Source organism: Camellia sinensis, chromosome 1 (genome assembly GCF_055761805.1).
Source record: "Camellia sinensis isolate YWXY chromosome 1, ASM5576180v1, whole genome shotgun sequence".
Taxonomy (NCBI): domain Eukaryota; kingdom Viridiplantae; phylum Streptophyta; class Magnoliopsida; order Ericales; family Theaceae; genus Camellia; species Camellia sinensis.
In genome coordinates, this window is record NC_138961.1 from 250011761 (window position 1) to 250025194 (window position 13434).

General features: G+C 30.5%; 1 protein-coding gene across 1 annotated transcript; it reads left to right on the forward strand.

Moving 5' to 3' along the window:
• Positions 1-1295: 1295 nt before the first annotated feature.
• On the forward strand, positions 1296-8456 carry LOC114260712 (glucose-6-phosphate 1-dehydrogenase, cytoplasmic isoform). Its single transcript, XM_028200876.2, has 16 exons — positions 1296-1514; positions 1890-2145; positions 2264-2349; positions 2529-2595; positions 2694-2880; positions 3520-3677; positions 3773-3841; positions 4100-4158; positions 4485-4521; positions 5127-5198; positions 5672-5819; positions 6078-6173; positions 6577-6647; positions 7572-7687; positions 7869-7914; positions 8009-8456. The coding sequence occupies exons 2-16, from the start codon at positions 1972-1974 to the stop codon at positions 8174-8176; spliced, it is 1554 nt and encodes a 517-aa protein (XP_028056677.1). The 5' UTR covers positions 1296-1514; positions 1890-1971; the 3' UTR covers positions 8177-8456.
• Positions 8457-13434: the final 4978 nt, after the last annotated feature.

A 13434-nucleotide genomic window follows, 5' to 3' on the forward strand; every position in this document is an offset into this window, starting at 1 on the left:
AAGAAATAAAGAAAAAAAAAAAATACAAATACATCATTGACCCACATCACTGTAAAAATGATGAGAGTCTTCTTAAAAGAGAATTCCAAACATTTTTCAACAATTTATCATTGAAACTAACCTCAATACTTTGATCACCGTGTGGACCACGTGACTACATTTTCATAAATATAATATAAATGAATTATTAATGAGTTGAGATTAAATTTATAAAATTATGTAAAAAATCTTATTATATAAAATGTGATTCTATTATAAAGCTACTATAAATTTTCAATTATAAAGTTATTATAATAAAAAAATATTATAAAGCTATTATAATGCTAAAGATTATAGTAGCTTTAGAATCATTTTTAATTTTTAAAAAAAGATTATAAAGCTATTTTTATTTTAAAAAAAGAGAGATTATATTATAAAGCTACTAAAGCTATATATATATATATATATATATTTAAATTCAAAATTAATTTGATAAAAATATATATTATTATTTTTATATAGTTTTATCTTTTCGAGAGTCAAAATAATTATTAAAATTAAAAGGAATCTTTTTTATATTTATTTTTGTCAAATTAATTATCATTATTTTTTTTTAGAAATAGTTTCGAAAAATCAAACCAAACATGGCTAAAGTCTTTTTACCATGACATTGGATTAGCAAACCTAAGTCTGCCATGATTTCCCTCCTTAAATGAGTTTTGTAATTTCATCGTATTCTTAATTTCATAACAATTTTTCAAAACAAATATAACATAGTTCATTCATCTAACTAGTAATTCAATCTCACCATTCATCTCATCTCAATGGACAAATATGCCTATATGGTGTGTATGATTACAAATTTTATGCCCATCACAAATTATTTTTCCTCAAAACTTGGTTCATAAAATATTTAAAACCCGAGAAATAATACTCCATTACATATGATTGTTATTTTTTGTTTCAAAAAATAGAAAGTAATAAATTTATTTGAAAATTTTGTAAGAAAAAATAGTTGCATTTTCTTGAAAATATAAGGGATTTCCTACAAATGTAATTATTTTGGATTATTTTAATTTAAATGCAGAGTTTTCAAATCATTATCATCTTTAAACTTTTCCTTCAAGTAAAAAATTAAACTTTGAATGAAGTAATTACTGCTTACCATTTTTTCGTTAATTTTTTTTTAATTGATTAAAATTGAAAATTTCCTAGACCATAGTGACAAATTGGACCTTTTCAAGCAACCCCAAAATTCAATAATTACAAAAAAAATAAAAATAAAAATAAAAAATAATCCAAAAATATAGGGCAAGTGTTGTACACGCTCCGTATTTCGTCATGCCTGACTACGGTGTTTGGTAAGAAGAGAGAGACAGAGAGAGGGAGTTGGTGGACTAATCAAAAACCGTTCACTAGAGAGAAAGGTTGTAAAAGTACTCTTTGATTGTTCTCCTCTTCCGCAATTCTTGTTTGATTTCAGATTTTGATTCACAGTTTTTTCCATTGATCATAACACTCTTCTGAGCTTACAGGTTTGATCTAATTCCCCTTCTTTCTTTACTTATATTTCTCACTCCGATTTCACTTCTTTGGTTCCCAATCACTTGTTCGTACACATCAATTTGTAATCATTTAGTTGATTTGTTTAGTTTTTTTCATATCTTTGTATGCATGTGTATGTATTGTCAACTAGTATGGTCAATTCATTATTTTTCACTTCTCTTCTTGTTGATCTCTGTTAAAAAGCTTAGATTTTCAACTCTATTAGCTGATCTTGTGTTGTGGGTGGTAGTGAATGAAGTTAATTGGTTCTCTCATACTCATGCAAGTGCAAATTATTACTGTCACAGTGTTGTTTAAAGTTTTGTTTGTCATTCATTTATTATTTTTGGGTTATTTATATGCAGATTGCAAGGAATAACCGAATTTGCCTTGTGTAATTGTGTGAGAGTTTTGGGTCAAACTTGTTTGTTGTGTTAAGCTTAGAAGATGGGATCAGGTAAATGGACCATCGAGAAAAGATCCACTATTAGAAATGAATCGTTTTCGAGAGAATATGCGGGTGTTCCTGAAACTGGGTGTCTCTCCATTATTGTACTTGGTGCTTCCGGTGATCTTGCCAAGAAAAAGACTTTTCCAGCCCTTTTCAACCTTTACCGGCAGGTCTGATGGGATTTATTTATGTTCCTAATCAGTATATTTGTCGCATTTCAACGATTTAGCTTCAGAATAACACAACTGCACTAGTTTGCTAACTTTGGATGGGGTGTGCTGTGTGCAGGGATTTTTGCAACCCAATGAAGTACATATCTTTGGTTATGCAAGGACCAAGATTTCCGATGATGAGTTGAGAGATCGCATACGTGGGTGAGTTTTCCATTTTCCTCGCCTGTAGTTTTTTCCCCATGTCATTGTGCGTTTCATGTAATATTTACCAACTTCAAGTTCCAGTGAGCCTGGAATGTCCCATTAAATGTTTGGTTCAATGATCATATGCGTACTGTGATTATAGGGATTGATTGACCTTCTGGCATTAATGATTGCAGATATCTTATCCAGGGTAAGGGTGCTTCTAGTGAGCTGTTGGAAGAAGTATCAGAGTTTTTGCGATTGGTTAGTTCAGCTATTACATCTTCGTTATTTCTTTGATCTTTTAACAGTTCTGTTCTAATCCAGTGACTAGTAAATAATTTTCTTATTAATTCATGCAGATAAAATATGTATGTGGCTCCTATGATTCTGCAGAGGGTTTTCAGTTACTGGATAAGGAGATATATGGGCATGAATTCTCCAAAAACACCATAGAAGGATCATCCCGTAGACTTTTCTATCTTGCGCTTCCTCCGTCAGTATATCCATCTGTCTGCAAAATGATCAAGAACTATTGCATGAATAAATGTAAGTGTTTCCATTCTACAAGTGGTTTTGTGGCTGTGAAAATAATGCTAGTATAATTTGGTCATTCTTCTCGTAAGGTACGCTACCTTTTTTGGTTGTCAGTCCTTGATGTGATTTTCTGAAAAATAAAAAGTAATTTCCATGAGAGTCAACGCTCATTGGAGGGGAATTCAATTCTGCTATGCATTGAGTTCAGGTGGCTGTCATTTTCTTGCTCCACATGTTTTATGAGTAGCAACAATTTATTTCTTGGTGTGTTTTATGGAAATATGTGATCTTATGTTCACAATATTTATCTCTATCTGATTACATGTTTGTGTACGTAGTATAGAATAGAAATATTAATCGTGTGTCAATGACATGATCTCCAGGTTATATCTGTCCTGATTATAAAGCATTTTTCTTCTGTCATTCTGAATTTTATTGGAACTTTGTTTATTATATTTACTACGTGACGATGCGAGCTATTGTTCCTCTTAGATTTAAAAGTACATGAAATTCAATGGATCAAATTTGCTTTTATTATACATTTGGCATCTTGTAATCCTTGAATGGGAAAATACTGGTCATTGTGGTCCTTTTGATTCAAAACCTCAAGAGTACTGATCTTGATGAACTGCTTAATGAAATCCTTTTCAGCCGATCTTGGTGGATGGACTCGTATTGTTGTTGAGAAACCTTTTGGCAAGGATTTGGGCTCAGCCGAGGAACTGAGTGCGCAGATTGGAGAGTTATTTGAAGAACCACAGATTTATCGTATTGATCACTATTTGGGAAAGGAATTGGTGCAAAACTTGGTAAATATAGGTTTCTAAAATTTACAATACATATTTTCTTCAGATTGTTCAAGCTGCTGATTTCTTTGTTTATGCCACTTAATAAAATTTTGCAGTTGGTACTTCGTTTTGCGAATCGCTTGTTTTTGCCATTGTGGAATCGTGACAACATCGATAACGTACAGGTAAGCATACTTCTTTTTCCTTAATTGTTAATTTTTTTTTAAATAATTGTTGTTGTCGGGACAGGTGAATCAGTGAAAGTAACTTGATTTAATTTACTTTTAAATTGGTAATTGTGGGCTTGCTTAAACATTATTTTTCTTGAATAATGTCAATATGCTTAGAGCAAATATGGTAAATTTTGTGCCACAATCTTGAACATTAATGTTTTCTTTCCCCTTATTTTAGCTATCGTTTTTTTCCTTTTTGTTTTCTTGCAGATTGTGTTTAGGGAGGATTTTGGAACTGAAGGTCGTGGTGGATATTTTGACGAATATGGGTATGTTCCATGGAAGCTCACAGTTGTTTTGTTGTGAGATTTTTCTATTGATTAGGACTTAGAAATTAAGAATCAAGGTTTTACAATCTATAAAGATTTTTTCCTTTTTAGTAAGAATGTTTTTGATTCAAATTTGTGTACTGTAGATTGGTTTTGTTCTAGTTGTCAACATTATCATTATGTTGGACTGTGTAAGGGAAACAGATACAGTTGTAAATGGAAAAGTATCTTGGAGAATTTATGCAAATTTTCTTCCCTTTTCTTCCTGTTTCCGGAAATTGATACTAACCTTGCAGTATTAAATATGTTTATTTATTTTTTTGCAGAATCATCCGTGATATTATTCAAAACCATCTATTACAGGTGAGTCCATGACATTGTGTTTTGATAGATAATATTTAGACAACAATATTTTGACATTTGAATCATTGAATATCTCTTCACTGTGGAAAGTACTTTTGTAAAGACTCAGAAGTTAGAATATTAAACATTTACATTCGCTTATGTCCATAGTTGTTTTCTTCCTTTAGCTTTTGAGGTTGATAGTTCCATATTAACCTCTTGTATCATGCCTTTGGTGGATGCAATTTATGTTCTCTTTAATGTATTTCAGCCCATTGAACTTTTCTGAACCAAACAACCTAGATTTTTTTGGACAGTAACATTCATTCTGTTACTGGTTATCTGGGATGGAAAAATAGCATGAATTTCAGATTTTGTTCAGTAATTGGCAGACAAAATTCCACATTTAACTTCTGCTACCTACATGAAAGATCTGGCTACTACTTTTTTGCTAATTGATATTGCTAATGTTTTCTAGTTGTGATTGAATAATTTGCATTCCATGGGGTTGGATGACAATGGTTTTAGTTACATTTTATAAGATAGATTTATCACAAACATGCATCCCCATTTTCTTTCTCACTTTTTATTTAACATATAACAAATGTATACTATATCAACTGCAGGTTCTTTGCCTAGTTGCTATGGAGAAGCCTGTTTCTCTTAAGCCTGAGCATATCCGGGATGAGAAAGTGAAGGTGTGTAACAGGATAACTTTCTTATAGAAACTGGACAACTACTTTATTATGTCTTTTGCTTATGTATATGCTTTGACAACATTAAAATACCCTTCTTCCAAAATTAAGATTGAAAAACTCTCTAGATACTTTTCCGATCAATGTAAAGAAAAGAAATATGATTTAAGGACAAAAAAAAAAAAAAGACGTCCATTTTCTTTGCACTTCTCTCTTTCTTTTTGACAACTAGTGGATTAATATCTACCTGAAAGAACAAAAGCTATTTGAAATAGGCACTTAGTTGAGAGGGATATATGAATCTTTACAGACATTAAAATTTGATATGTTGTATGAATGTTGTGTTTGTGCTTATTATGAGATTCTCTTTTTATGATATATTAGACATTCTTTCACAGTTTTGTGATTTAACTTTTAAGTCCTAGACTTTCATGACTTTTCCAGTTCCCCCTGATGATCTTAAGTGTAAAATTCAGGTCCTTCAATCGGTGCTTCCTATTAATGATCATGAGGTTGTTCTTGGACAATACAAAGGCTATACAGACGACCCAACAGTTCCTGATAACTCAAACACTCCTACTTTTGCAACTGTGGTTCTTCGAATTCACAATGAAAGATGGGAAGGTATGATAAAATATATACAATTTCATTTTGGTTGCTTTGTATTTTTATTTTAGATATCCTTCACAATTGAAGAAAAAAACTCTTTTACCTTCTATATTTCTGTTTTGTGTTTTGTGTTTTGTGTTTTGTGTTTTGTGTTTTGTGTTTTTTTATTTTTATTTTATGTATTTTACTTTTTCTTAAGCATTGGATTAACTTAATAGAAATTCCAGACACCATTGTGTTCTGACTACAATCTTTATGAATTGTTTCCTTCAGGTGTTCCCTTTATAATGAAGGCAGGGAAAGCGTTAAATTCAAGGAAGGCAGAAATACGTGTTCAATTTAAGGATGTTCCTGGTGATATATTCAAATGTATGGTATGCTAGTATAATAAATTACTTCTCTTCAACTTCTGGTCATCTTCTCAAGTCTTCTATATCATACTTGACTACACCATAGGCCTTTATGTCAAATAGTAAAGTCTAGTTCTGATATAATAAAGATTGATACATACCAAAAGAATTGGAAAAAAAGAATAAGCAACATTTTGGTATGATTTACATCAATTGAGTAACCTTTGCCGAATTACTACTGTTTCTAAGATATTACATGAGGTCAATTTTGTTTGTAAATTATGACATCCTTACAAAACCACATATTATTGCCTCAATAACCCTTTTTCTTTGATTATTGTTATCTGGTCTAAACTGATTAGTTTTAAATTCTTTGCTTGAAGAATATGTTGTAATCTGGTAAATCACATTATTTTCTTCAGGTAAAAAGCAAGGAAGAAATGAATTTGTAATACGCCTGCAACCTTTAGAGGCCATGTACATGAAGCTTACGGTATGGGAATGATTATTGTTATGTGGTGATTTTACGAGTGCACATATTCATAAAATGTTTCAAACATTTCATAACTTACTGGAATTATCATACCCATAATTTTTTAGCCAGTACCTGATTATGGTGTCATAGGTGTCTTATTTCTTGAGTTGAGATTAGGTGTTATTGTCTCCATCAAACTTTTTGTGTTTGTTTGTCTGATGAACTTTTGAGTGGCAGATAATTTCTGGAGCAACATTTTTATTAGAGAACACCATTCTATATGTTCCAAAACCTTGGTTTTATGATCCAAAGATAGGTTCGAATTTGAATTTCATCTGTGGTTAGCCAGGCTTATGGTTCTTCTCTTTCTGCTTATAGCTTGCCAAACTAAATTTTTTGATCCCGTTAATGGTACTGCTGAAACTTTGTAGTCTAGATAGATTGTTAAGGCATGATCATCCAATAACCCTAGTTGGAGGAGGCCTATAGCTTCATCTATTTACAGTGTGGTCAAAACAACAATCCATTTTGGTGTTTTGAAATAAAAAAACCTTGAATGTACCCAGATGGCATAAAGTCCTACAACAATTAACGGCAACTTACTGTTGAACTTGTATATTTCTTGTAGGATACTTTTATACATATGCATAAGTACTTGCTATATTTAAAAACCTTTTTTTTTTTGGCTATAAATGTTGTGAAGTTCTATGGGACTTGCATGATGAAACTTGATTTCTAAATTCTAATCAGGAGAGAATTCACGTTGGCTTTTAGTTTTATTTGCATTTATCTTTGCCTTCCTCTCCCTTTCTCTTGCATTTTACCAAGGTTCTCTTTTAAATCTCCTTAAATGCATGATAGAATAAGTTCTCTAGAAAATCATTGGCAGAAGTACCCTCAAATTTCATACATGTCCTCTGACTTGATTACTCTCTCATGCAGGTCAAGCAGCCTGGCTTGGAAATGTCAACTGTTCAAAGCGAACTGGACTTGTCATATGGGCAACGTTATCAAGGGGTTACCATTCCAGAAGCTTATGAGCGCCTAATTCTGGACACGTATGGTTTAAATCCTTGCTTATTAACATTATGTGCACCTGATACATGCCATATTTAAGGCCTTTGTTTTAAGTACTCGGAGACATACAGTAATAATAGTTGTACTAATAGTGATAAATAATAATAAGATCTCAAAGGCAAACCGTTTGATAACAAATTTGTGTTTTTATTTTTTTCACAGAATAAGGGGAGATCAGCAGCATTTTGTTCGTAGAGATGAGTTGAAGGTATACAGAATAAATCTGGGTACTTATTTGGTCATACTGTACGAATTGGAAATCTTACAATGTGTAATTTTTATTTTTTATTTTAAATTGTCAGGCTGCTTGGGAGATTTTTACACCTATGCTCCACAGAATCGATAATGGAGAATTCAAGCCAATTCCATACCTGCCAGGCAGCCGAGGCCCAGCAGAAGCAGATCAGTTGCTGGAAAGAGCTGGTTATGTTCAAACACACGGCTACATATGGATCCCTCCCACCTTGTAGTAGCTTTGCATGCCTGCACGCATAATCTTCTGGAGACCATGAGGTTTTGTCAGTGCCTACCTATAACCATATATATATATATATACCAGCGTACAATTGTCTCTATGTTTTATAAATCTGTCAGGGCCTGCTCTTAGTAGTGTCCTGTGACATTGCGTCGGCACTGTAACCTTGATGGGCTATTATAGATCCAGAGTATGAATCTTGTTGTGTGATTACTAAAAATATAATACTAATAAACTTGCGTTGAAGCCAATGCAAGAGAGAAATTTTGATTTAATGCGCTTGTACTTAAAATTGTTACATGGAGTATCAATATGTAGAGAATGTCGATACAGTGATCGGCGGCTGACAGTTCACAGGATTCTAGATCCAGCTGTGTCCTATTGGTTGAATCAAATCAGGTGCTGCACTTAATGCAGAAGAAAGATAGTCTGGATCCTCTGTAATTGTTTCCTGCCATACTTCCAAAACAAAGTCGTTTCAGAACATTTTTTTTTTCTTCCCCTTTTCTTTTCTCTCACAGCTCTCAACCTTTGGGAAAGAGAAACCGAGTTTGAAGCAGCCATCTCCAATGCTAGAGAGAGAGAGAAACTGGAGAAAGAGGAAAATGAGTTGTGGAAACTTGTTCTTCACTCTCATCAAAACCTTGTCTGTAGCTTTCATCACATACAATGCAATCATCTCTGCCAATGCCCCTCTCAAACAGACTCCCATCATCATCCTCATCACTATCATCAAATGGGTTCAAACCAATCATCAAGATGCCAATGGACACATCGAAAATAACACCCAAGAGGCAAATTTGGAGTTTGGACATTCTTATATGAAAAGCTAACTATAGAAATTCTACTGATTTTCTGTTTGTGATTTTGGGTTTACCTCCTTTTTCCCTCTTGGTTTGAAACTGGTGAAAATTGATGAATAGAACTGGAATCTCAGATTTTTGAAACAAAGAAAATAATCTCAGATTTTTGTTTTAGCCTTTTGTTTGGCTGGATGTTTTGAACCTGTAAACTAAACACACTAGCTTTGGCATTTTGAACGTCAATTTGAATCAAGAGATGAACCAACACATCAATTTTCTAAAACTGAACAACAACACCGATTTGCATTCATTGGATAACCTGAAAAAAACCAATTAAAACCCAGAAACAAAACAAAAAATACTTTAAAATTTCAAGCATCAATCTGAATCAAGAGAAAACCCAAATGTCAATTTCACACAACAAACCAAAGACATCATTGGGTTCAAAAATTGAATTAGTATAATTCAAACCAACAAATGACTCATAACGAATTTTTCTTCATTGGTGGCTCTGAATGCTTCGTCAGCGGCCGGCGATCGTCTTCTCTTCTTCTTCGATCTACTTCTCTCTCTCTCTCTGTGTGTGGTGTAAAAACGATTGACAACTGATTCAAAATTTTTATTTTTTATTTTTCTGTCGTTGCTGTGGCCTCGCCGCCACCATGGCCCTCTTCTTCGTCTTCAGTGTTCGTGCTTAAGTAGCTTAGGATTCTTAGGTCTATCTTGTTTGAGAGCTTAGAGAGAGAAGAAAACAGGGGAAAAGGAAAAAGTATAAAAAAAAAAAAAACCCAAACGATGCCGTTTTAGCACTACAGCAGGAAGCATGACAGGGTGTGACGGCAGAGGATCCGAACTCGAAGAGAAATAAAGATAAAAATGTTTTTTTCTGGATAAATACTTTTTTTTTTCTTTTTTTTCCTTAAAATGTTTCACTCTTGAGACTGTTGTTGAGGCAAAACCAACCCTACAATGGTCCAGAGTTCCACATTGAATGATATGTTTAATTGCTGCCAACCATTCCTTGCCTTGTTTTTCAAAAGCACTTAATTGCATTGCATTGGCCCAATAATCAGAGTCTGCATCCAAATCAAGAAAGCCTGTGGACCTGAAATCACAGTGATAACTTCAATACTACCAAAAAAATAATAATAATAATAATAAAAAAGATATAAATCACTGGTGAATTTTGCTGTTTTTATTTTTTGTTTATTTATTTATTTATGTTTTTTTAAGATAATTAAATCTATCTTTAGCATACGTAAATATAGAATATTGGTTACATTCTTTTCCTTCACTCAAATGTCTCCTCTAGCCCATTGATTCCTTTACATGTAAGAAATCGAACCATTCAATTTGCTAGTTTGCTACATGACAGTGACAATAAAGTGATCCATTTTTATGTATAAAGTGTGTTTGTATTCACTTTTTTTTTTTTTTTGTTCTTTTTATTCTTTGCAATGTATTAATTATTCAATTGAATGAGGAATATGTAAACTCATAAATAAAGAATTGTATGCAAGTTAGTGTAGGCAAGCAACACCTTGCAGCGAAGCAAGGTCTTACCCAAACAAGATGTTAACCTTCTTTTACTTTTCTTTTTCTTTTTTCATCTAAAATCCCATTTCTAAAGTTATTACATATCAACAAATTCATATTCTTCTTCCGCACAATTCTTTGACCTAAAAATTACAAAAGGAATTGCAAAAAACTAGTATCAACTCAAAATAATTGTAATGTCATAGAAGTACAAGCAATTCATGTATTAGATTGTGCGACTAAATCTTATACTTCCTCATTTTTGCAATGATTTTGAGTTTATATCATTTTATTGCAATTGCTCTGAAATTATATAACCAATCCACTACTAGCAAAAAATAAAAATAAATAAACTGTGCTATATACATAAAAAAATCCTATTTAAACACAATCATAAAATATTTGTGTAATTAATCATATAAGTATGTAGCAAAAAAAATATATATATATTTAATATTAAGAAGAAATTTAACTTTCAAACACAATATTAATTATGCAAATATATTTCAATTTCAAACGTTAAATCCATTAAGTATAGTGTAAGTAGAGTAATCTGAGTAAAACAATATGTTTAATGACGAGTCTCACTATATTACTTTTCAGTTACAGTGCAATTTACCTAAGCCACACACTTTCACCATTTATGCCAAAAAATTAGTGTTATGTTTTTATTCTTCAATCATATAAGATTATATTGAAAATAGTTGGGTCAATCATATTTATGATTGTTGCAGAAAGCTACAACAAATCCAATTATGGGCAGCATAATAACAAATTTAGATTAATTATAGATATTATAAAGTGTAGGTTGATTAAGGCAATAATATTATGAAAGAACATAATATTAGATAATTTAGTGGGCCAGTTGTTTTAATCAGTATAAAAAAATTTGTTGTCAAAATCGTTGCTTTGAGTATTGACATAATCCCTGGCAATAATTTGATACTTATCATAAGATACTTAGCAAACACGTTAATTTAAGCCATATATGCTTAATTTATATACTTTATTTTAATATTAGTAAATATCAAGTTACATAGTTTGTATTGGATGAAAAGATAATACTCTGTGTGGTTTCAATTTTTAGAATTTTTTATTTTTTCATTTTTCGTACTGTTTTGTTTTCACTTAATTTTTTTCAATATTTTAAGTAATTTTTTTAATTTTTAGAGACACCTAATATAAATATAATATTTGTGAAAAAATCTTTAAAAAATTTACTAAATACCAAAAATATAAAAAAAAAATTCAGTACATTTTTCATATTTTTGTGAATTTAGTAATTTTTTAAAATATTTTTTCATAAATATTTTATTATTTAGATACATCTAAGGTATCTAATAAAGTGAAAAAAATTGCTTGAAATTTTAAAAATATTTACTAAAAACAAAAGAATACAAAAAATAAAAAAATCAATTTCTAAAAAATTGAACTCAAGCACATTGCTATTTAAAAATTTTGCAAGTTTAAATTAAATATTATAATTATGCTTACCTTCTAACTTTTATCATAGTCAAATACATGATGTTCTCCGATCAATTTTTTGTTTTAAATTTAAAAATAATAATTTTGTAAAAAAATGAAAATTTAAAAAATCACTTATTATTTTCATATGATCTTTATTTTTTGAGACGGAAATCATTTTTGAAAAGAAAAAAAAAATGTATATTTTTATTAAATTAGTTTATATTTTTTAATAAGTGTAACATTAATTTTTGTTTATATATATTTGTGATTTAATTCTATATATGTAGATTAACTCTTTTTGTTTATATATATTTGTGATTTAATTCTATATATGTGAAAATTTTCCCTTTAACACTCCTTTTTTTTTTTTAATGCTATTATTTATTAAATAAGAGGGCACGAAGAGAGTTTTGACTTCATTACTATAAATTAGGAATATTATATTGCAAGATTAACAACTTCATGGAGTTTATGTGCTGTTTGGATGAGAGTGTAGATTGTGTGAGAGGACGATAGTTATCCGATGCATTAATAACGCAAATTGTGTGTTATTAGTATAAAGTCATCACAAATTTATGGACTTTTTGATGGTTACAAAATTTATGATTTATTTTACATGATGCCCTTTTGATTATGTGACGATTTAAAGATGACAAATTTCATAGCTTAAAATACTTTCAAAGTTTGAAACATTTTATGACTTCACAAACAGGATTTATTTTTGTTTTTTTTGGATCAAATAGATTTCATCAATTCCCCCCCCCCCCCTTGTGAATTCAGAGTCATACATAAATGTTTATAGCGTGAATCCATGCAATACAGCGAAAATTCATGATAGAGATTAATTTTCATTTATTAAGCATGTACACTTGAACATTTGGCATGAGTAGATGACATGCCCAATGTAGGAAAATTTACCGGAACAATTAAATAAAAAATAAAAATCTTGTTTTTACTCAAATTGTAGACAAAATAACTTGCTATTAAAATAGCATATATCACGGCTTATTTTGAAAAGTAAGTTAAAAGTTAATTTTTAATTTTTTTTAAATGTTTACAAAAATAGAGAGATGATGTGACTAAAAAAAATAAAAAAAAGTTAAAAAATTAACTTTTAACCCACTTTTCAAAATATGTTACATCTCCTATAAATCGAACATGCTTAGATATTTAACTCTTCGACAAATGACCTTAAAAGACTAGTTATTAATTTCAAGAATTTTTTTTTTTTTTTAGTAATAAGATTCTTTTAACAATGCAATTATTAGTTTTATTTGGCTAAAGGCTTATTTTCCAACAGATAATAAAATTTTAAATATTACAAGTTAATTATTTTTTAAACTCTTAAATGATTTGTAGTCGTGAAATGAATTTTTCACTTAATATGAGAATTTCATTATTCTTTAAAAAAGTAAATAAAAGATCAGATTTTATGTCATCATATAAT